This window comes from Cyclopterus lumpus, chromosome 13, assembly GCF_009769545.1.
Source record: "Cyclopterus lumpus isolate fCycLum1 chromosome 13, fCycLum1.pri, whole genome shotgun sequence".
In the NCBI taxonomy this organism is placed as follows: Eukaryota; Metazoa; Chordata; class Actinopteri; order Perciformes; family Cyclopteridae; genus Cyclopterus; species Cyclopterus lumpus.
Window position 1 is genome coordinate 5,436,197 of NC_046978.1, and position 24,315 is coordinate 5,460,511.

The window sequence follows — 24,315 nt, forward strand, 5'->3', positions numbered from 1 at the left end:
AGTTCTGACATTCGCGGCCAAAAAGGAAATCCACCTGGCACGCTGAATACAGGGCATACAAAAACCACACGATCACATATGATGTCATCAGTGAGCGACCCGACCCACATGGCAGAGCGCTGACGTTTTGAAGGCACTTGCAAAGGTAGCGTAACGCTGCGGTCCCGGCGTTAGTAAAAATGACACTATTGTAAATCAATTACAATTAGCGGATTAACAGCATCACGTGTTTATTATCGCAGCCAACCTGAACAGCTGTTAGCTGTCATGCTAACAGGCTAGTGGCGCTGGAGACTGAACTTATTACCTTTACATGACATTTAACATCAAACTGATGCTGTGATCATTTAAGAAACTGACCCGTGAATGTTAGTAACTATTGCCAGAAAAATAAAGCAATTTTCTGTCGATTTATATATTGATTAATTAAGTAATATTCTCGGCTTTGGAAATCCGTTTTTGTTGAATCTTTTTTAGAGATAGTTCAAGACTGCTGCTTTGAGTTTGTTTTACTTCCTGTATTACTATATTTGGTATACAGCGTGGCCATCCGCAGGATCAGAGCAGCAGTACAAACTAATGCAGTGCATCTCCTCGTCGGTAACTTACAGTCAGGGTCAGCATGGCCAGGCGGTGGTCCGAGGGCCACTCCACGTACGTCCTGTGTGTTGGGGCGTCTTCGGGCCCTGAGAGTCTCCTCGCTTCAGGCTCTGAGAGTGGAGAGGTCACGGTGTGGAGCCAAGAGGGGGCCATCATAGGCCGCCTCACTCTCTCTGGTGAAGAGGACAGCACGAGTGTTGTGTTCTCACCAGCAGCTCCGATCCAGCTGTTTGTGTCACATGGAGATGTGGTGAGTGTCCTTGACCCCCGAAACCTGAAGGGCCCGGTGGAGGAGTTTCAGGGTGCAGGGGAGGAGGAGATTAACGCGTTGGCGCTAAACGACACAGGTTCAGCCCTGGCAATGGCTGATGACTCCGGGGCAGTCCGGGTCCTGGAGCTCCCTGGAGGGAAAGTATGCAGGACTCTTCGCAGACACACCAACATCTGCTCCTCTGTGGCTTTTCGGCCTCACAGACCGAATAACCTGGTGTCTGCTGGACTAGACATGCAGGTAAGTGAGCGGACCATTTTTACTTGCATAACCACCAAGAATACATTTTATGTAATTTCCTTCCTGGTGAATATTTAAAAAAAATGTTGGATCACTTTAGGTGATGCTGTGGGGTCTGCAGAAGACACGGCCTCTTTGGACCCTCAACCTCCAGGATGTGGCAGAGGAAGAAGACGACCATCAGCAGCGTCCCGGTCAGCTTTTCAACCCACCACTGGCCCATTGTGTGTCCGTGGCAAGTTGTGGAAACATTATAGGTTGCGCAGCAGAGGACGGACGGGTGCATCTGATGCGGATCGGCAGCGGCTCTAAACTGGAACAGCTGGGAGCAGTCAAGGCCCACAGTCAGGGGGCCTCGCAAGCCCACTTTGTTAGTTTCCTTTCTCACCCTCACTGGCTCGTCACTGGGGGGAATGACGGCCAGGTCGCCCTGTGGGACCTCAGTAAGCACCCGGTGGTGACTCCAGACGTGAAGGCCAAAACTAGAGTGACAGCAGCCCCACGCAGGAAGTGGAAAAGCAAGGCAAAGCGGAAAGAGCAATGCCAGGATAAAGCAACCAAGGTTGAAATGGAGAAAGAGGAAGTGGAGGATGAAGCGGCAGCAAGTGCAGAGGAGGTGCCGGAGGAGAAGTCTGGGCCCAAACTGAGCATCAGTCATGGGGACAAAGTGAACTGGTTGTGCCCTGCTGTGCTGAAAGGAGAACCCAGTGTGGTGGTTGCAGATCAGAGCTCCTGTCTGACAGTTTACCCTCTGTCTCAACAATAGATTAATGTTCTTTTTTTGTTTACAATACTGTGTGATACTGTTAGAAGTTGCAGCATCATTATTTCTTCTGGTCTACATGGTACATTTTGACAATACGGTCTTATTTTTTTACAGAAGCAGACACATCTGTTTTGTATGAGTCTTTACAACATTTTCAACAAACTAAACGTGTAATTGTTTTTCAGCTCTCGTTTAATGAAAGATTTACTGATATTGCTCATTTGGGTTTTTTGTGTGTGTGGTCCTATAAAAAATGTTATCCTTTGAAATATATGCATTTCTGTGACTGTAAAACTAAAACCTTCATGTGCTTTTGGAGATCAACAACACATCTCAATCCAAACCAGGTGCCAAACTAGAAAAACAAAGCAGAGACTTGGAGTGTAAACTGTTTCCAGGATGTGACATTACAAACACTGACGAAAGAAAATTCAAGAGAATTAAAATGAGTCTAAAGCAGCACGTCCAGATCTGACAATGAGCTAACCCCCACACAATGATGTAATGTACAAGTAAGATGTTCTGTGTTGATTAAATCACATTGGCTTCTTATTAATCCTCACAGGATCTGCTAACTTAAGAAAATGTGCTGTGTGGGACTTATTTGCATCACAATCAAGCAGCAAACTGTTTTTTATGTCAGTTTTTTCACATGACACAATCTCAATAAATTCATACATTCAGTGCAAATGCACTGTATTCACGCAACACTTTTAAACAAGTAAACCGTCATTCTATTGCAAACAAGCAAAACACTCTATAAGAATAATAGAAATAAAAAGGCACAAGTCTTACTGTCCAAGTAAATTAATGAATCCAATTCACTCCTATCTTTTTTCACAAGGCAGCTCATCAGTCAAGACTAGCTGAGTTTAAAACAAAAATGGTAACACTCTTTGACAGCCTAGTCATTTCTTTGAATTGGAGCAACAGCAAATATTGAACTCTACATGAATTCTTCAAACCAGATTTTCTTCTCAACAAGCAACATTTGCACTGAATAAGCACAATCATTTCTCAGCACTGCAGAGCAACCTTATGAACTGCAACATCATTTTCCATAGCATTACTTTGTCTTTTTTAATTGAAATCAGTCTCAAAGGTTTTTCCACCTTTAATGTAATTAAGTTTTACATTGATAGCCAGCACAAAGGACCATGTTTGACCAGTAACTCCGGTCAAATAAATCCTCCAGAGATGTCATCCCTCCTGTGATTACAGAGGTCTGGGCCTGAGTCAAATTCTGCACTGAGGATATTGAGTGGCTGACTACAGTTTAGCCAGACTCTTCTCCAGGCTCTCAATGTCTGAATCCCCCTCTTCACCCTTGCTGCCGCGGGCGCTGCACTCTAGGAACTCCACCTTCAGGGGCAGCTGGCTGAACTCAAAGTCTTTGCCTTTTTTCCCCAGATGCACACTACCGCCCAAAGAGCCGTCCTGAGAGCTCAGGGCTGCAGAGTGCGTCACTCGCAAGGTGTTCCTATGAGAAAATAAGAGGGGTAAAGCTTATTCATAAAACCAAAGGCTCAAGATGGGTCTAATATGAATCCCAATTGCTTCCAATGGCCAAAACCTGACTACCAAAGCATTGAAACCATCACACATAATAAGAACATTATATTTGTGACATAACAATTAATAAATAGACAATTAAACAAGGACATTATTATAATGAGAACTAAAATACACCAGTTAGTGTACTTACAATTCCTTTTCCAGCTGCTGTTGTATCAGTTTAGCAGATTTTGCCATGGTGATATCTGTAAATACAGAGAAAAGTAAAGGAGGCTTCTATATAACAAATAAGCCACTTTAGGGTGTAGGCTGAAAATGAAGAACAAGAGATGAAGTGTTGATAAATGGGTCAAAAGAATTGATGAACCTTGTTTGTTGCATGCTACCAGGAGAGCTGGAGCATTCCTGGAGATCACAGCGTCAGTCAATAAGATGTACAGGAACTCAGCCACGTCCCTCACCTCCTTCTGGAAAATAGCGGCATCCACTACAAACACAATCGCTCTAAAGATAAGAGGAGTGAGAGAGAAATGATGAGAATGACGTGATCAGGAAGTAGATTGTACCTCACGATAGACAGGACGTCACCGTTCGACAGACACGATGCAACGTTACTCAGACAGGACGTTGTGTTCTTACCTGGCTGAAGATTTGAACTTCTCCAGGTACTGAGAGCGAAGACTGTCATGTCCAGGCAGGTCAATCAGAGTCCAGGTGCTGCCCTGAATACAGGAGGGAAAGGTGACACCTGTAAACCACATTCATCATGAAAGTAAGATGCCTGAGAAGTTGTTCTTAACTTACCCTTTCGTTCTTAGCTTTGTATGGAGCACTGCTGTCAGTGATGGAGGTCTGTGTCCGCTTGAACTTTCCTGACAACAGCTGCCAAAAACATGAAATGCACAATCACTTTTACAAAGCAGATTAACCACGCATCAGTCTCTCATGGGCTGAACATCCCGTGACAGACAACGTGGCGACGGCCACCACGTTGGAGTGACATCAACCCACCCGGCTGAACAGGAGGGTTTTCCCGGCGTCACACAGCCCGACCAGCAGGACTGCACTCCGGACAGTTTTACTGGAGAGAAAGTACTTCAGAAACACTGCAAAGACAACAATGAAAGACAGGTTACTGACTTATTCTCATGTAAACCCCCCTTGGGGTCTATTAACCAAATTATCCATCAATTAGCTAGCTTAAAATGACACTGCGAAGATGCACAACTGACAGATATTCGCTTTAGCTTCGCAGTTAGCTTCCTAGCTCGGATTCCGGATTTTAGAGGCACTCGTTTCCTAATTAAATGAATATTAGAGGAAGCAGGTTAACGCAGAATGTCCCGCAGATAAAACCTCTTTCCAGCAACCCGACACTTTCTAGCTAATTACGCTAAGCTAGACGCTGGGCCTCGGCCGCTAAGCTGCTGTTAGCATGCCGAAGGTAGCTTCTCACCACAGGTGATGACAACGACCGCCAAAGCGACGATGACTCCGATCAGAAACACGGGGTCTTGGTCTTCCAGCTGTTGTCGCAGAGATTCAATGTACGGTTCGAATGGGTTTTCTGGCATTTCCATGTCTGCCTTTCCCCCCATGTTGCCACCAGTGTTGCCTGTCTCCATCTGAGAGTGGGACACGTCTCCTTCCCTCTGCAGCCTGTACGGAAGCTGGAGTGTCGGCAGGGGGCGCTGCAGACCCCCTGGAGAAGTTCTCTTTATTCCACATTTATCCGACAGCTGGAATTTACCGTTTTACAAACAAAACAGTGCATGATCAATTTATAAAATATGATGCCGTGCTTTAGGTTACAAAAAATAACTATATATAAAGGAGCTAAAATGTGCTCCACCTCAACCGGCTGTCACATTAAAATACCAGTAATAGTATTCAAATATGATATATATATATATATATATATATATATATATATATATATATATATATATAATGAAAACAAATATAACTCGAAAACTATATATATATATATATATATATATATGTATTATAATACTTCAAGTTGTCTACATTTAGCTGTTAAAGCGTTTGTACTTTTACCTCAATAAAATCAAGAATGTAGTGTTACTAATTCAAGTTCATTCAGGTACTCATCGAAAAAGTGGGTTATTTTGGGTGATACACGTTTCGTTAAAAACATGAAATGGTCTTCCATTATGTAACACGTTACTGTATCTGTTGCAATGTTAGTGATATACTCCAACAAAGACCAAATTAGATTAGTTTAAGATCATACCAATTAGAGTAGGACACCGCGACAGAGTTCAGTGAACATGAGTTCCCGTTTGACCATCATATCACAAGACCTACACATCGAGGGTGGTCAAAGACAGATGCGCTCCGTCTCCAGCCCTCACATTGCGCGCTTTTTACGCACACTGGATATTTGACTCCTCAGTCCTCAGCACAATGTCAAACGTCAGAAAACCGCATTATTCTATAGTAAGAGGCTGCGTGTCATTCATTTTGTGCTCTTGAGGGGGCCAGTTTGTTTCTCCTCGTGCAGACGAAATGACCAGCTTATTATTGGTTTCAGCGATTTTTTCTTAGGCTTTCTTTCACCATTTCAATTCTGAAGATCTGTCAAAGAGGGATTTATAACTTTAGGATTTAGGTCAGAATCGTCGGTATCTGCGGATATCGCCGTCAGGGGATAAATCAAAAGGAGATGATGGCTTTACCGTTCCTCTACGTGCTGTGCATGTGGCTAAGTTTCGTCTGTCCTTCGCTGGGAACAGGGTTTGTTTATCATTTTCCAGGCATCACTCTGCAGCGACAGCGCATCAAATCGGAACAGAGCGGCAGCACCGGACCGCCAGGGACCAGGTCCCGTACCCAACTCGGGTGAGCACATGTTCACACTGCAGATTTTCACTGCAGATCTCGTAAAATACAATCCTGAGTCTTTTGCAGAAAATAATTTGCTGCAGTTAAATTGTCTTATTCTCTTATAGTATTATTATTATTAAGTGTGGAATCTATTTGATTTGTACTATAGGAACTGGTGTCAGTACACTGTTTCCAGAACAGTGTCCTGTCAGGTGCACAACGGGACAGAAACCACCGTGCAGAGAGTGTTTCAGGGCTGCCGATGGCCCAGACCCTGCACCAAAGTCATCAGGTACCCATCACAGTCCTCACCTGCCCCTCTTCAGCCAAGTCCTCATCTCCTGTCAGTAGGGGGGATGGGGGGGGGGGGGGGGGGGGGGGGGGGGGGGGTAGGTAGTGATTTGGGGGCTCTAAACACATGCATGGCACCCCTGTTGAGCCATATTTTATATATTTCTCTTTACAAAAGTAAAACTCGAAAAATAATCAGATATTGATATTTGTTGGTTTGATCATGTATGTGCATTTGTTTGTGTGTGTTTCTGCATGTTGCTTCATGCCCTGTGGTGTTTTGCAGCTACAGGACCCTGATCAGGCCGTCCTTCAAGGTTTCCTACAAGCAAGTGACTGCACTGGAGTGGAGATGCTGCCCAGGGTTTGTGGGAGAAGAGTGTCGAGAAGGTGAGTTTCTAATCTGTGCCTTTTCTTCCTCATTCGCATGATGTCAGGGGGAATGTGGTCTGAGGCTTATAAGTCGCTCAATAACTGAAATGAAAGCCATATGTTTTGCCCGGACCCATCTGCGTCTTTTTTTAATCTTTACCCAATTCCTCGTTTTATGTTTGGTGGTGTGTCGTCGGGTAGCTTACTAATTGTGCCTCTGTGCAGCGGTTGGGCTTTTGATATGATTGTAAAGTTGTTTTGAATTAAGATGGAAAGCCTGTTTTGGATTACTTTTGGGAGCACGGGCAGCAGTAAAGTAACAGTTGAAAGGGATCCTGTGCCCTGCGGTTTTGTACCTTTTCTTTTACGGCCGTGCAGCTAGACACTTCTGTGTCTGGAAGGAGATTCAGAAACACTGACTGTCTAATTCTGCATCTCTTCTTTCTTCGTACATGTGCGTATGTACACTATGTTAACTGCAGACAGCGCAGAGGCAGTTTTCTGTCTCTGAATATCATCATGGCTATTTTGACAAAAGCTCAGAGGAACGTCCAGCAGAGCAGCTCATAAAGTGGGAGGTATACAGTCTCAGTCTCATGATGGGCAGTGCTGCTCATGGATACCGACTCTCAGCCCAGTAAAGACCAAAATGTTCACCACAGTCAGCCTGAAGAAACAGCCATGAGGGTGGATGAAGGTCTAATGTTGGTCTGTCTTAAATTTGCCATTTACATTATTTATATACATTTATATATGTGTGTCTACTGCTCACAACCTCAATGACAATCATGTTTTCACATATTGTATTTTAAACATTGTGGATGCCTGTAAAAGGATGCATGTGGCTACATTGGTTTCGTTCGAGTTATTGAAAATGTTGATGGGTTATTTAATTGGTTTTCTATTGAAATCACTCAGCAACTTTTAGATTTTCTGGGGTTGGACAATGCAGCAATGTGTGTGTCATTGAAAAACACTGACCTGGCCGGTTCACATTTGTCCAAGATTAACAGTTACCTCAATGAGTAAGTTTTGCTTATTGGTCATAATTACCACACCTTGTTCCATTTTGCAAAATATATTCGTTGTTGCTCTTGGAGTGCCAAGATTTACCACAAGTTAAGAATACACACACTAATACTAATGGAATAAAAACCGAAGAAGCCTTTGGAAACTATTATTTGCCTGGCCGTGGATATTATTTCACACAAAGATTAGCACATACCTACATCCGCCGAGTCTGGACTGCCAGAGATTATGGTTCACTTGAAACCAAAGTGGTTGCAGGAGTTTGAAGAAGTAATCTGGCTGTTTATTTAACATTTGCTGAAATGTATTTGCAAGTTCTAATAGAGCAGGACGAAAATTGCCTCCATATGGAGAGACGGAACAGAGGGCCACGTTTGACTCGCTGAGGAGACCTGAAAGAGGGAGGCTGATGTCACTGACAGTCTGCTTCCCACTGAGGAGAGGAGGGAGAGCTGGCAGCTGACGGGTTCGAGAAAGAGAGGACACTGAGGGGAGAAAGTTAGGATCAGGGCACCAGAAACAACAAGGTGTTAGAATTGGCTGTGCAGAAACAGATGTGCAGCAAGAGAAGGAGAAGAAGAAGAAGAGAAGTATAACGTTGAATGTAAGGGGGAGTGTTTCTGTCCCACAGGGCTCCAGCTGCCACAAGCTGCCCATGGCAGCAAAGTTGAGTGCCGTTTCTGTGGGAAAGGGGCCCCACTGAGATTAATGAGCATGGCACTCCTCCACGGGCTCTTCGTAACATACGTGACTACAGCTCCGAAGGAGAGACTGGTTCTCCTCATGTAGATTAACCTTTGTACAACAAAAATAGGTTATTAATGGATATCAGGAATACCTTGTAAATAATGTTTGATAATACCACAGTGGTGTAGTGGCTAGCACTGTCGCCTCACAGCAAGAGGGCCGCGGGTTCGATTCCCGGTCGGAGCGGTCCTTCTGTGTGGAGTTTGCATGTTCTCCTCGTGGCAGCGTGGGTTCTCTCCGGGCTCTCCGGCTTCCTCCCACAGTCCAAAGACATGTTGCAGGTTAATTGATCTCTAAATTGCCCATAGGTGTGAATGTGAGAGTGAATGGTTGTATGTCCTACATGTGCCCTCGATGGACTGGCGGCCTGTCCAGGGTGTCCCCTGCCTTCGCCCTATGTCAGCTGGGATAGGCTCCAGCGCCCCCGCGACCCTAATGAGGATAAGCGGTATTGAAAATGGATGGATGGATGGAATACCACAGGAGAACATTTTAAAGTTATGCCCCAGCTTTGTATGGTTCAAAGAACTTATGTCTGTCATTTTCAGTACATGACTTTGATTTCTGGATTGCTGTTACATGTTGAATACAGACCTGTTTTTATGTCTTGTTTTGATTGCTTATTGGATAAGTAATGCTACCATTTTTAGGACTTCTGAGGTTCTTTCTAAGCATTTTCTTAAAATCAATTAATAAAATAATACATATATTGTTATTTATGTCATCATTTTTTGTGAAATGTTATTATTTGCTTTCTGGTTGAGAGTTAGACGGGAGAAGATTGATCCCACACTCACTCCAAATATGCAGCTATACATTCAGCAGCTTAGCTTAGCATAAAGACTTAGCATAGGGTCCAAAAGTAATAACTCTCCATAAAACCAAAACGTGGCCATTTTACACGTTGGTTTTGGTTTTAAATCAAACAATCAAGATATAACGTGTTAGTGGACAGATGTGTTTGCCGTTGGACAGAGCTAAGCTAGCTTTCTCTTCTGTTTCCAGTCTTTATGCTAAGCTATGCTAATCAGCTGTTGATTCATATTTACTCCTCAGACACAAGAGTGGTATCAATCTTCTGGTCTAACTCTGCAAGAAAGTTAAAACAAGTGATTCCCAAAATGTTGACCCATTTATTTAATCATATAAACAATTTGGCGTTATGCATTCATCCCTTTGTCTTTATGTCACTTAGCCAACATTGTACATGCAGTGGGGGCTTTGAGACAACAGCCTTAACCAATGAAGATAACATCACCTCTGGCTTTAGTTTGATGGGCTCCACTTCAGAGGCCCCTGAGGCCCTCAGAGATGTAAAGACGGGGCACATGAAGAGGGCTAGAGTCGAAAGTCTGTGCAAGCTGAGGAAATGCTTGTTTCCCTCACCTCTGCACACACTCCTGTTGTTTTCATTTTCAAAACTCTGATTCATTTTCTACCTCACTCGCATGGTTTATTCTTTTCTCACCATTACTCTTTCGAAAAAACTCAGAAAATAGCCATCTTGAAGGAGGCCTTTTTTTGGGTATGCTGTGATGTGAAGTGCTTTCTTTGTTTTGACAAATATAAAGGCCAAATCTGTTCTGATAGCAATGCACACATTATCGTGGTATGCTGGGTGAATGATTGAAGTTTCTTGCCTTGTCCCTGAAAATAACCCCAAATGGAGGCTTCATATTTTTCTCAATGTTTAGAGTTGAAATGATCACGCGATTAATCGATCAGTTGATCAACAGAAAAATAATTGGCCTACTATTTCGACAATCGGTGAATAATCCGCCCTCCTCCAGACACTTAATTGGGAGGATGTTCTGCACTTCTTTGTCTTATTGTGACACTTAATATTCGACAAAAAGAAGCAATTTAATAATGTTGTCTTTGGCTTTAGAAAATTGCAATGGACATCCGTCACTATTTTCAAAATGTATTTCACACCCAATAACTGAGAAAATAATTATAACAATAACAATAAGTTAGAAAAATGTCTGACATTTAGCACTTCAAAATGCACAAATCTGAAAAAGCGACGCTGGCGTTTGAGCTGGTTAATGAATCACTCATCAACGTGCAACGGCAAGTATTTTCACAGTTGCTTTTGGCCTTTACGAGCCCTCGAGAGTGTTCCCTGCATTAGTGCCTTGTGTGTTGTCCAGAGCCTTAAAGCACTCTGGAGTAGCACAGAGCTCGCGGCCAGACTGCAAAGGTCGAACTGGTTGCAAAGCTTGACTTGTTCTGTGTTTGCTAATGGAAAGTGGGTGTTTTCTGAATACATTTCGTTGACACCCTGACCCGTCAATATTTTTGACAGTTGGGTTTGTGCTGGCTGTGCACAGGGCATCTTTTTAGCAGAGTTGTGCTATGACGGTATGGAACACATTTGGGAGAAATGTGTTCATAATTTCCCTGCTGTTGGCCCCTGCACCCCTCCTCCCTGCTCCATCACAGCAGCACCCCCCAGCACCCATCTGCACATGTGATCATATTATAGGGATTGTGGGTAATGTCTGTGTGTGAGGGAGCTTCATCCAGGACCTCCCCTGATGAGAGCAGTGGCCTTTGATCTCATGCAAATGCTCAGGAAAGAGGTTTAACAATGTTTAATGCTGGGTGCGAAAGCACAGGATTGTATTTAGTAAAGTTAACAATGCATTTCATTAAATAAGTGAAAAGGTGGCTGAAAGCTAGGATGTCAATTGTGCTAATTTGTTAATGCTAAAGCTATGACGTTGCTAGAGTCTCTGTTTCCCCGCTGCAGTGGAATAAGGAGGACGTGTGTTAAACCCTATACCGTTGAAGGGATTAACAAAAACACTAGCTATTTGAAACCTTTTGATTGCTTACATTTTTAATTTTTCCATTTTACCGTCTGCTCTCATCCCCTTTGCTCGATTGTCCTTGTCTTGACCTTGCTTTTTCTTGCCACTGCCGGGCTCTTTATCTTCTTTCATCCCCGCTGCTTTTCACTTATCTAACTTATGTCCTTTAGATCTGCCGCTCTCCTCTCTGTGGAGTAAAGTGATAAGACAGAACCATATCCATCACGTGCTCCTCCAGACTGCAACCTCTGCAGAGTGAAGATATGACTGATGTCTCTGTTACATCCCTGGCTGAGCTCAGATAAAGGTCAAACGCTACCCTTTGACCTGCTGGGGGCTATAGGATAGCTGAGCTGGTCCTGGTACTGGTCTGATATGCCTGATGGATGATGCCCTGTTCATGCTCCTTCTGTAGTTTTTCTGTCATTGGTTTTCCTGCCTCCATTTGTCCCTCTATCTTTCTGTCTGCAACTCCACACATCTGTTTAGCAGGTAAAGTTCCTGAGTTTACTCAAAAAGGTTTCTGAGGTTAAGGTCTGTAGTCAAGATTAGCTCTGCTAATGTGTAATGGTGTTTAGGTCTTATTTTTTGGCGGCTTCTCATATCATCACTAGTGCAAAGATATGTGCAAAATACAAACAAGACTACGAGTCTACAGCCACGCTAACGGCTCTGGGACATGCTCTTGATAACTATGTTAATATGCAGGAATTTAACCATGCCAAACCAAATTAACATTTCATCATAACCACAAAGTGCAGCTGAGTCTTCAGGGAATGTCCTCTGTTTTTTATGTATTTGGTCATTAACCAAAATACAAGGCATATTTTGACCTGATGAATGCATTGGAAGGCAAGTATGCAATTTCATGGCTATCCATCCAATAGTGATTGGGACCATGTGAAAAGTCAAGGGATCACCAAAGTCAGTGAGATCCACCTTCTGGGGATCAAATATGTTAAAACAAATTTCATGACAATCCATCCGACAGTTAGATATTCCTCTAAATTTCTCTTTCCATTTCATCGGACACCGCCAAACACCCTTATTTCAGCCAATCACCGTCTCTCTTCACCGAATTCACACAACATCATCTCATAGCATGACGATGACTGTATGTCTGTGCACCAGCAAGGTCATCCATCTCTAACTGTGACTGATGTGTAGCATTTCAACATCGGCGCAGTGTGTAGTGGACGGTGCAGCAGGACGATTGGAGGCATTCTGCCCGCATGATATATGCGGGCAGAAGATATATATGTATATATATGTATATAATATATTCTCAGATTGGAAGAGATTCAGTTTGTCATTGTTTCATGGCCAAGCCTGTCATAAAGCAGCATTTTGCAAGGAGGAATGTGAGGTTAATAATGGCACCTCAGTGTGGTTCTGTCCATTATTTAGTCATTGACTGTATCTTGTTGTGCATAAAATAATGGTACCATGCATCAAATGTAATGGGAAATTCCATTAATTGCCAAGTATTTCTTACATGCTGAAATCGCCAAAGCTTCAATTTAAAGAAATGCTGTGTGGTATGCTGGCATCATGGTGAAACTGCTAAATAGTCCCACTGTGGACTAGACATCTTGGTTTTAAAAAAAAAGAAAAGTTCACCCCATAGTGGGAGAGTTTGTGACAGTAAGAGTGTGTGTGTGTGTGTTTGTGTGTGTGTGTGTGTGTGTGTGTGTGTGTGCCCCTTGTTCTTCATGCCAGCAATAGCCGACCACTTGCTGGCTGGGGCCGACACACAACAAACTCCTGGGACTCCCAGTTCTTGGAGGCCGACTGGAGTCTACACGCACACACACACACACACACACACACACACACACACACACACACACACACACACACACACACACACACACACAGCTCACAGACTGGGCACACACTTGTCTGTGTATCTTGGGGACGTGACAGCAACTCTTAAGATGGTCCAGAAGATGTTTCAATACATCACCCTTCCGCCCTGCTCACTAATACAGACAGAATGGTTAATGAAAATGACTCTGTGCGTCATGGTTTATTTTGTGGTTTTCTGTCAGTCTGTCTGTCTGTGTGTGTGTGTGTGTGTGTGTGTGTGTGTGTGTGTGTGTGTGTATGTGTATGTGTACATACAGCAAACTGTGAGATCCTCTTTGATCCATATTCAGGTCTAATGTAGGAAGACAAAGTCTGACTTACACTGTTGCCAAATTATGCTGTGCTGTCTTGTACTGTAGAGATCACACAATAAAGGAAGGAATGATTCATCAAACAAGTCAATTTTTTTGCAGTTTGGAAAGATTAAATATGCTCTTTGTTTTGGTTCCTCTGATGTTTGAATTAAGGTCTATCTTCCAAGAGATTTTAATCTTATTCACTCTCTGGTGCTTCGCCTGGAGGTCTGCCTTATTTGTCACCGCCAGACTTAACAATTGATCTCACAAGACTAACATCAGGTTTCTTTGGATATTTAATACTTTTATAAGCATGCATTACTCAGAAATCAGATACTTTTATTGGATGCATTCTATGTCATTTGTTGTCTGTGGTCATTTTAATATAGTTTTCACTTGTCTTGTGATATTGCATTTGTTGTTTTTTTCAGAGTAAAATATTGTAATTGACAAAATGAAAGTCTTTGCATCATTTTCAGTGACTGTCCAATAGCATCAGACAAGATGTAGCAGCGGAATAGTTGAAAACCTGCTCAAACATACAAATCCTTCCTTCAAATCTCGTTGGAGCAGATAAAGTTCCCAATTATCTCTGTTTATTTGGGTTCACTAAAGACAACGCCATTCTGAATCTTTCCCATGAGCTGAGAGCAACCCAAGAAAAATAACCCTGTCTTATGTTGCCATGGGGTAATTATGGATCCAAACATACCCGACATCTGCGGTACCGCTATAAACACCGCTCTAAACATCAGCTCGAGCACAGCGGAAGTTTGGTTTTCTAACTATAATTAAATTCCAACTGCATGTATTTTTTTAAAACACAGTTGGTAAACAATTTCTGGTAGATTCACTCAATTGTGTTGTTTTCTTGTGGCGTGTATTCATGACATAGTACAATACGGCTGGTTTTATGTCTGGCTCTGTTGGACAACAGATCAGGATGAAACCAGTTAGCTCATTAGCACTGAAGGTGCTACACGTTCACAATCGCTCTCTCCACATATATTTGAAAAAGTTGTCTGAAGTTTGCTGAAAGGTTGAGTCAAAGTGGGTGAAAACCAAAGCAAGACGAAGAGTGCAGCTATGCTCGTGGTCCTGTGAGGCAGAACGTAGACATGGCGACGCTGCTTTGTGCTAACGCTAGCATGCTAACATGCTCACATTTACGATGCTGACATGCTGTTATTTAGGATGGAGAGAGTCCTGACTTGGCATTTTGACCTGTTAAGGAATCACTAAATTCAGGAGGATTCATCCTCTGGGCACCACGAATATCTGCTCCAAATTTCATGAAAATCCCTGCAATAATTGTCAAGGCATTTAACTGAAAAACAAACATGTCATCCACATTGTGGCACCAAAGAAAATGTAGGGGAGCACTAACATCTTCAGGATTCAACCTCTGGTAACTATGAATGTCTGTACAAAATCTACTGAATAGTTGTTGAGATATTTTAGCCCAAACCAAAGTGGTGGACCTCACAGACCAACATTGGCATTCCCAGAGGGTATATGTTAGGTTATACAAACTAAATGTCATCACATCATCCCAGAACAACTGTTGGAATGTATCAAATATTTATGCACTGTACATAACAGAGGGTGGAGACTTCCTCCGGGCAGATTGAATATGAATAACTGTAGAGGAGATGAAGGCATTAACTCATCCTCTCACATTGTGGAGCCCACGATTGCCCACAATCTCGCTGTTGTGCTGTTGTGCTGTTGTGCTGTTATGCTGTTGTGCGGCTTTGATGTCCTTTCCTGTAGTCGCTAAAGAAATCTCAGTACGGTCAGTCACAACAAGTCATTTTTGCACTCTGAGGCTGAGCAGCTCATTTGGGATGATGATTCCTCAGGAATGTGTTTTTGGGTCAAGCTGTTGATTGTTTTTTCCGTTTGTGGCTGCGCTCCAGTGCGAGACAAACACACACACACACAACACACACACACAGTTCATACATTCACCCTCTCCTACTTTAGTGAAGCAGAAACCATAGCTGCTGCTATTAGCACCCTGCATGCCACAGTCAGAGATTCAGATTTTTTGTTATTTACGAGCACCAGTTGTTCCTCGTTCTGGGTCTCCCTGCTATTACCACAATGTGGGTGGGTCCCGTTTGTGGGACTGACAGCTGACATTCCAGACTACTTATGAGCCGTAGACCAGAGGAAGGCTCACATTTAGAGTACTGGGGTTTTCTATAAAAGTTTTAGATTTTAAATCACAGCTAAAGTAAAGGATCCAAAATTGTGTCAAAGAGTTGTGTTGGTATTTGCGGTTTAGTGGTAGGCTATAGCTAGAATGGTAAAAATTGACAAAAGTGATAAAAACAGACTAAAGATGACAATTTTGTGAGTGTGGACTTACAGGCCTTCACTGCGAGTTGGCAGATGGAAAACATGTCAGGAGACAAGCTGGTGTGCATCCGGCTTGTGAATGACAGATACAGAGATGCATTTCATTTGAAGTCTGATAATATTTATTGTGTGAGTGAGTGACATGATTTGAGGAGGAATGCCTAATAAATTCCTGCTTCTGGTTGGATGGTTCTTGTGTATTTTGGCTTGAGCTGCTCAGTGTGAGATAGATAGAAACTACTGATGATGCCAGGATGAAGAAAAGAAACAGGGATGAAAGAGCCAATGCAAGAAGGAAAGGAAGAGATGGATGCAGAGGAAGAGGAATCATGAATGCCCAGAAACTAAACTCCTCCTTGTCTTTGTCTTTGTTTCTTTCTTACAGAGTGTTTGAACTGTACCAGTTTCACTGACATGAACAGCAGAATTAATGCCATTGAATCAAAGGTAATAAGGATCACCACAAGCCTGCCTTTATTTATCCTATGAGTTATTTGAGGAGATTGTAAACATTTGTACACAGATTACTTTGTGGACACCAGAGTGCAGATGTATCTGAAATCTTCCGCTGTTGTTCCAGATCAAGCTGTTAGGAGCGGGACGCTCATTCCTGCCGACAGCCAGCCGTTTACCAGAGGGCCCAACAGCCAACGAGGTGGTCGCTCCCCAACCCACTCCTATTGGACCGCCATCATACCTGCCACCAGGTGACAACTCATCATGAAAAACATGCTTTCCAAAAGATGTTGAAGAAATGTTTTAATGTCTTTGGAAAAAGGCACAAAAACCAAGTGCACAAAACAATCCGGTTTCGTTGCCATCTTAATGGCTGTATTTAGATGAATCAACAGTAATTTAAGATTCATTATTCAGATAGGAATAACATACTCTAAATAAGGCAATTATCAGCCATTAATCATATGTTACGTGATTAAAATGTTTAAAACAAACATGTTTAAACAGCTGATACTGAGATATTCCGGCTCTAAGTCCCTGGTTTGGTATTTCCAATCATGCAAATCCATAAGACTTCTTTCCAACCCCTCACCTAAAGTTTGTTTTTATAAGTTCGGTAACTTTCCTCTTGATGTGTGAAGTGAACATTTGACTGCCTCTTGTTGTTTTGGTCCTGCAGGGCCCATCGGACCACCAGGGCTTCCAGGTTCTGCTGGGCCTCCGGGTCCGGCTGGAAGAGCAGGCCTATCTGGACCCACCGGTAAAATATCATCAGACCTTCTAGTCCGATCTGATCATGTAAAGATGGTTTGAACAAAAAAGCTTGTTTGATTAATTGTGTTTTGTGTTTTACTTTGGTGCTCAGGACCAAAGGGGGACAGAGGTCTAGCAGGAGTTACAGGACACCCCGGCCCTGCTGGCCCTCCTGGCCCACCAGGTCCTTTAGGGCCGAGCTCCTCTCCTGTACGAGAGCGCGGTGACGTTTTTCACATGGACAACCAAGGTTATCGGACTATTCCACCTTAAATGAATTCACTTTGAGCTGAATTGTCCCAGATGGCCTTAAATAAAAACATAATAGACACACATGGTTGAATTCTGGCACAAAAACAAGTGTAAAACCATTCAAGCATTCGTTTTTTGGTTTGTCCGAGTTGATGCCAAAACCACAGGTCTATTTTGATGAATCGTCTGCTTTCAAACACTCACGTTGATGTCGTATATTATGTTAATCCTGTTCTCTGTTAAGCATTTTGTCAAGCAGAACACAAACCCAGCCCAGATGGGCTGCTATGAATTGGAATTGTTTTTAACGGAGCACAGGTGGAAGCACAGAGCATATTGTAGCTTTTACCAAGTGCTTAAGTGAGCAATACGTGTTTTTAGATTTCAGCATAATGGAGAGAGTATTGTTCCTTTGCAGCGAGGGGCTGCTTTAGATTTAGTTTAATAGTTTCCGTGTGTGTTGCTGCCTCTGAGCCACTGTTTACGGCAACCTCCTTTCACACCATCACCAACAATGGAGCCAATTACCAAATGTTAGCTAAATCACTTGCACAAGATTAGCTCAGGTGTTTGTTTTTTAAAGACAGAATTAATTGGAAAAATATATAAAGACATTTTTCGTTCACCTTGTTCACTTTAATAAAGCTTTGCCTCTTCTGTCTACGCCTCAAACATACATATATAGAGTGTTAAACATGAACATGGTTGATTTCTCATTATTTGAAACTTTAACGTTTATATAGTCTTTGAAATATGACAGCGCAAATGTTATATCTCTCGCGTTTAAAACCTAGGTTTCACCACAGGGAGGCGGCAGAAGTCCATGCTATAATCATTACCTCATGGAGACTTCTGGCTCCGATTAGGCTTTTGGCTGTGTCTGCCTCTCTGAGCCCAGAACTGTGTCTGCGGGTCTGGAACTATGTAGATTTGGGTCTGTGGGACCGTGTAAGCTGAGGGGGGCCAACTGGCTGTAAATCAGGCCTAATTTGTTAGCTGTCAGCACAACAGTCTGCGTTTGAGGGAACAGGCCGCGGAACGGAGCCAAAATCTGGGCTAGCTATGAACGAAGGAGGAGATAGTCTGCCACTCATGTGGAGTTTCTCGGGGTGGCAGCCAGGCTCGAGGAGAACTGTAACATTAGAAAATTAGTTCCAGAGGGAAATCTGCTCCTTCGAGACTCTTTCTGTGGACTGTAGCCATAATGTAACAACGCTGTCTCAACATGGGGGAAGACTGACTGAGCATATGCTGAAGTGGAGAGGAAGTGTGGTGTGGTTGAAAACAAAAAGTATACTTACAAGCATACCTTAAAAACACTACATGCTGAGAACAAGTCACAACGTCCACCTCCGAGATTATTTCCAACTGTTTACTGCTCTCTTAGATGGACCAGCTGTTCCTGTCAATCACTGTCACTCTGGATTAAATCCTGCTGTTGACTGCTGATGAAACTCTGTAGTTTGACTGGTGGCTCTTTATGTCTGAAGGATCCCACTCCCAAATTTTGGGCTGAGACCCCGGCAGTATAAGTAGACTGTAATCGGGTTCCAGTGCATCCTTATTTTCTTTTTGGTGCATTTACGTCTGTATTTTATCCTGCTCATTAGAGATCCCCAGAGATGCATTTCAATGGTAAGAGACAGAAGGAATATTAGCAAAGAGTAGTTTTTGTTCACTAATAGAAGGAAAAATGTAACAAACAATGTTAAATGTTGGTATCAAACTGACACCATCTTTTCCTTTCTGATAGATATCCAGTAAAGATCTTATTGACTTCTACTTTTTGTCTATGGAGCTCAAAAATCCAGGGTTAGAGCTTTGGCCGCCAGCAACAATATAGTCGTGGAGATTGGACATTAGTAAAAAAAAGACTATTTATCAAATTAAAACTAAATGATAAACTATAAATGACCTCGACCCTAAATATACATTGGTATTCATTTTATTTTTTATAATCTGTCGTTGCAGTCTCCATTATCTTAGGTTAAACTAAACTTTTCATGTGAACTTGTGTTGTTGTTTTCCCCAGAGGAGAATCTTCCTGCTCATCAGCTCATAGTCGGGCCTCCTGGTCCAACTGGTCCAACTGGTCCAACTGGTCCCCTCGGTCCCTCAGGTATGAATAGGCTGCTTCCTGTCATGATTATTTACCTCTTGGACAGGTCCATCATTACAAATGTATGCAGTGCAGCCAGGCACTGCGCAAACTCACAAAACTTTATTTTAAATCCCAGTCAAGATCCCCAAATGGGCAATAACAGAAAATATGTCAAGCTAATTTACAGGAGAATACACCATAAGAAACACAAGACATTTGATATCAATGTGTAGCAAGGAAGTAATTGTTTGAATTGGATTCAATATGAGCCTTGTATGGATTCAATAAAACACTGATACGAGCAGATACACAATGTGACTTTGTTGTGTGAAAACATTGTTAAAGCCAATTAATTTAACGTGAGATTTCAGTGAAACATCAAGAAAACGGGCGTTCAATGTTTATTTAGTACAACCTGACAAATCTCTCTCACCAGCCTATAATTGATTAAATGAAGCGGTGTTAAATTCACTGAATTACATTGTGCCTTTGAACAATAGTCAGAGCCAAACTTAACATTTTGACATTCATCTCCCTCATGTGTGAATGTTTTTGTAAATATTGCTGCAGGGCCTCCGGGACTGAGAGGACCAGCAGGATTACCAGGCCTGCCGGGACGAGATGTGAGTATATCTGAATCCGTTGATCAATACACAAGATGAATGTATGACTTGCACCATATTACATGCCCTTCTGTTTTATCAACATAAGGGCAAGCAGGGCCTCCAAAGCATGCCCGGGGACCCTGGGCCTAAAGGAGACCCAGGAGAAAGGGTGAGGCTGCTGTGAAAATCATCTCCGTTATTAGATTAGCTGGCTGGCTGAACATATTTTAGTCTGATGAACCATCAAAATAGTTTTTGTTCTATGTTTTGTAAATGGTCTTAGCTGTAATGCAATCTCCAATACATTAAAGGTGAGCAAGCTTTTCTTCAAAGACTCACTCCGAGCTGTGACTAATCCTCCACTCTCTCTCTCTCTCTCTCTTCCAAGGCCGGGCCTCACTAATCAGGGCGGCCATGTCTGGTCCCCTCTTTTATCCGGCTCTCTAGCGGGCCTCTGTCTTTAAACTTGATCCCCTTCCTCTCCGAGCATGATTTAAGATTGGAGATCTGGGGAAGAGGTAGATTAGCAAGGAGGGATATAGAATGCAAGCCGGTGAAATGTGTGAGTGAGCAGGAGTCCTAATTTTTTCTCTCTGTTCTCTCTCTACCAGGGCACTCCAGGTGGAGCAGGCGAACAGGGCCTAACTGTAAGTATACGCTTGTTGCATCACACACACACTTCTACAAACGGATTAGTTCACTCTGTTTTCACAGGGAGCACCCGGGCCAGAAGGAGAGCCAGGACAAGGCTTGAACGAGGTAAGAGAAATCATGATCTTTTCCTCCTGAGCTCATTTGAAAAACTGTCCTAAACTGTGGTGTTGCTGTCCAGGGCGAGGCTGTGCAGCAGCTCAGGGAGGCCCTGAAGATCCTGGCCGAGAGGGTCCTCATCCTGGAGCACATGATTGGCGTTCATGGTGAGCAGAAAAACATAGATCGAGGAAAACGTTTTTCCAGGCCTCATCGTGGGGAAATATACTTACTCGATTCCTGGCAGAGAGGCAGAATATTGATACCACTCTCAAATGTAACAGCCATAGGTAGCTTAGCTTAGCACAAAGAAACAGTGAGCCTCACCTCTAAAGTGCACCAGTTAAGATCTGATGTATCATTTGTTCAATCTGTACAAAGAACAAAGCATATGAACGTCAATCTGCCGTTTGTTGGGGTTGTGTGCTGCAGTTTACAGGCAACCAGGAGGTTACGGAAATTCTGGCACATAAATGTTGTTTTTACTTTTCGTTTTTTCTACTGATGGAACACACAAGATAAAACGTGTTAATTAGTGAGATTCAGAGGTGCCGGTAGGAAGATTGTGTTACTTTCGGACAGAGCCAGTATAACTGTTTCCTCTTATCTCCAGTTTGCTGGCTCTAGCTTAATATTTAACAAACTGGTCTCCTCCTCTAACTCCTGCAGGAAACAAATAAGTGTACTTCCCAAAATGTCATATTATTCCTATAAGGCAGTATTTAAAGATACAATATGTTTTGCCTAGTTGTTTTTTTGTCTGTTATGTCTTTACACAGAGAACTCTGAAGGATCTGGATTTGGCAGCCTTTCGGACCCCCTGTCTTTCTCTGCCATAAAGACCAAGCGACTTCAGCCTGTTCAAAACACTCTTCAAGCTCCAGTACTGGGGAGACAAAGACAAACTCCCCTTTAAGGGTTTTGTCTAATTATGTATTTATGTGTATAATTGTGACCGATGGGCACATTTTGCTTCACTGGACTTACACTTTTTGTTTATATCGTGTTTCTCATATTATTTCAATTTTATTGGCAACTATTGTCTTTAACAGCTGTAAAAACAAAGAGATGTTGAGCATTTTATCCACATGAAAGGCTTTATTCAGCCTTTTTGACCCTGTTGCTGTTTGCTCTTAGTCTACATAACCTCATCAGCAGCCCTTGTACAATTTTTTACCATGGAATATAATCTCATAAAATGTTATGAGGGTTTTGGCATCTTTCATTCCTCAGATAACAGACTGTCCAGTAAACACATCAGTTTCCTTGGCTGATGTTGCAAAGCTCCTCAGGCTACAATGTGAGTTCCCAAGAGCTGGACCCAAAATATAGTATTTAGTGTCAAACACATTCTTGGATCGACCTTGGGGTTCATCTTGTGTTAGCCTGTCAACCATATTTCTTCCTGTCTCCTCTTTCTGCCTCTCTCTGGTTGCTCTGCCTTGTTAAAACTGAGGTAAGACATGACATGCTGCCAAGAGTATCTGCTTAAAATAAAGTTAGGTGAAATAGCATCTGGAGAGCACACATCTGGAAAGCAAAAGGAGGAGATGCTGAAGCAGTTGAGTTTTGGCCCTTAAACAGCAAACCCTGCTCGGCTCCAGTGCACCTTCGCGCGTCTGGCTGAGGGAGCACTAAACTGGATTACATTGACTTCTTCATAAACTGCCTCTGAGATGTGTCTCCAAGCTGATATGATTATTGTACAATACGTCGCTGAGAGACCAAGCCTGTTGGTCTCTGAACAAAGCTTGGACCTTTCCGGGGTTCAAGCGTTGTTATTTCCATTACAAGCCTCATGTCAAGAGGGAATAGTTTTGAGCGATCATTCGTTTTCTTGCAGAAGGTTGGATGAGAAGACTGATACCACTCTAATGTTTGTATGCCATATGAAACTGGAGCCAGTTAGCAGGTTAGCACAAAGACTGAAAACGGGGAAATAGGTAAGAAAATCTCCAATAAAGATCTGACATATCATTTGTTCAATCGGTATAACAACTGAAGCTTATGAACAACAATCTGTCGTTTGTTGTGGGTTGTGTGCTGGACTATTTCTTGGCTCCAAGCAGTTGCCAGGCAACCGGGAGGTGAAACTGTCAACAATCTAGATGGAAAACAACGAATCCACCAACTTAACAGTTACATCTAAATAAAATCCAAGTTTAACAATCGTAAACCAATTCAGCTCATTTGAAAGGAACTATAAACTGTTAGTGAGTAACTGGTTTCACTTGTTTATTAACTTCTACAAATATGTAACACAGGATAAGAAGCCATTTAAGGACAGTTATCTGGTTTGACTAGTTAATCAGTGGTGGAAACCCTTTTGGAAATATGCGTCACTCCCAAGTCAGAACAGCGGAAAGTGTTATTGTAACTTCAGAAAGAGTCAGGCTACAGAAAGTGTAACGCAATCACGAGAGGAAAATAGAGAAATTGTTTCCCTGTTTTTTTTAGATTAATATCTCAGAATTATGGGAAAATAAATCTGCTCTATTTTTGTGAATTAAAGAGATACTTCAAAATACAAAGAGAAGCTCTCATTTACTTGAGAGCTTGATTTCATGGAAGCAAACATGTCCCGTCTGTTTAGTTTAATCCAGTTTTATCTTGGTTTGGATTTGAGATATTGATATGGAGATACTCATGTCTTTGAGTAGTAGAGATGGTATTCTTATTAGTTTGTTGCACCTTTAGGACTTTATAATTGTTCAGACATAAATTCCAGCCTGATCCTCCGGACATTGCAACGTTTTTCTGTTTTCAAGGATCACTTGAACCAATATGCTTCATGGGTATGAGATGATGCATCTGAAATGCATTCAGGCTGGCTCAAGAGACAATCAGGCAACTGTGCCTCACTTGCAATCATGTTTAAACTAAACATACAGGACATGTTTGCTTCCATGAAATCGAACTCTCGAGTAAATAAGAACTTCTCCTGGGTATCAAAATTCAGAGCAGATCTTTCACTCTAATGAAAACATTTTTCCAGAATTCTAAGATAATAATCCTGTTAATTCTCTCAGCTGTTTGCTGAATTAAGCTAACCCGCTGCTACTTTTACCAAACAGACGTGAGAGTGGTATTGATTCTCAATTCAAACCAAAATGTCAAACTTTTCCCTTAACCTTAATTACCAGAAAAGAGATGGATCTGCCTGTATCTGTTGATTGTCCACCAATTATCATATGTTATAGAGTGTAACTTTTAAACACTGTTTTGTTGTTCTTGTTCTTGTGATTGTTCTATTATCTTTTATACAATGTTCGGGTGTCCTTTGTTGTTTAATTTGAGAGTCATCGTGCTCAGCAGATCTGTGATCGTTGTTGAAGTAAGATTAAACAAAGGGATTCATTTTGCAGTCACCTCCTT

At 42.4% G+C, this 24,315-nt stretch overlaps 3 protein-coding genes across 3 annotated transcripts; 2 read left to right on the forward strand and 1 right to left on the reverse strand.

Annotated features, from left to right (window-relative positions):
- The first annotated feature begins 83 nt into the window (after positions 1 to 83).
- wdr53 (WD repeat domain 53) lies at positions 84 to 2,399 on the forward strand. Its single transcript, XM_034548914.1, has 3 exons — positions 84 to 145; positions 612 to 1,111; positions 1,212 to 2,399. The coding sequence occupies exons 2-3, from the start codon at positions 623 to 625 to the stop codon at positions 1,875 to 1,877; spliced, it is 1,155 nt and encodes a 384-aa protein (XP_034404805.1). The 5' UTR covers positions 84 to 145; positions 612 to 622; the 3' UTR covers positions 1,878 to 2,399.
- Positions 2,400 to 2,492: 93 nt separating this feature from the next.
- On the reverse strand, positions 2,493 to 5,067 carry srprb (SRP receptor subunit beta). Its single transcript, XM_034548915.1, has 7 exons — positions 4,849 to 5,067; positions 4,404 to 4,498; positions 4,197 to 4,274; positions 4,032 to 4,114; positions 3,760 to 3,896; positions 3,583 to 3,637; positions 2,493 to 3,357 (listed from the first exon to the last, which is right to left on the reverse strand). Exons 1-7 carry the CDS (start codon positions 5,015 to 5,017, stop codon positions 3,147 to 3,149), a joined length of 828 nt encoding a protein of 275 aa, XP_034404806.1. The 5' UTR covers positions 5,018 to 5,067; the 3' UTR covers positions 2,493 to 3,146.
- A 612-nt stretch (positions 5,068 to 5,679) lies between these two features.
- On the forward strand, positions 5,680 to 24,284 carry LOC117741706 (collagen alpha-1(XXVI) chain). The gene is made up of 14 exons (XM_034548913.1): positions 5,680 to 6,254; positions 6,409 to 6,531; positions 6,817 to 6,920; positions 16,409 to 16,470; positions 16,604 to 16,730; positions 17,159 to 17,239; positions 17,345 to 17,482; positions 19,517 to 19,603; positions 20,156 to 20,208; positions 20,297 to 20,359; positions 20,802 to 20,837; positions 20,905 to 20,949; positions 21,023 to 21,107; positions 21,720 to 24,284. The coding sequence occupies exons 1-14, from the start codon at positions 6,079 to 6,081 to the stop codon at positions 21,854 to 21,856; spliced, it is 1,317 nt and encodes a 438-aa protein (XP_034404804.1). The 5' UTR covers positions 5,680 to 6,078; the 3' UTR covers positions 21,857 to 24,284.
- Positions 24,285 to 24,315: the final 31 nt, after the last annotated feature.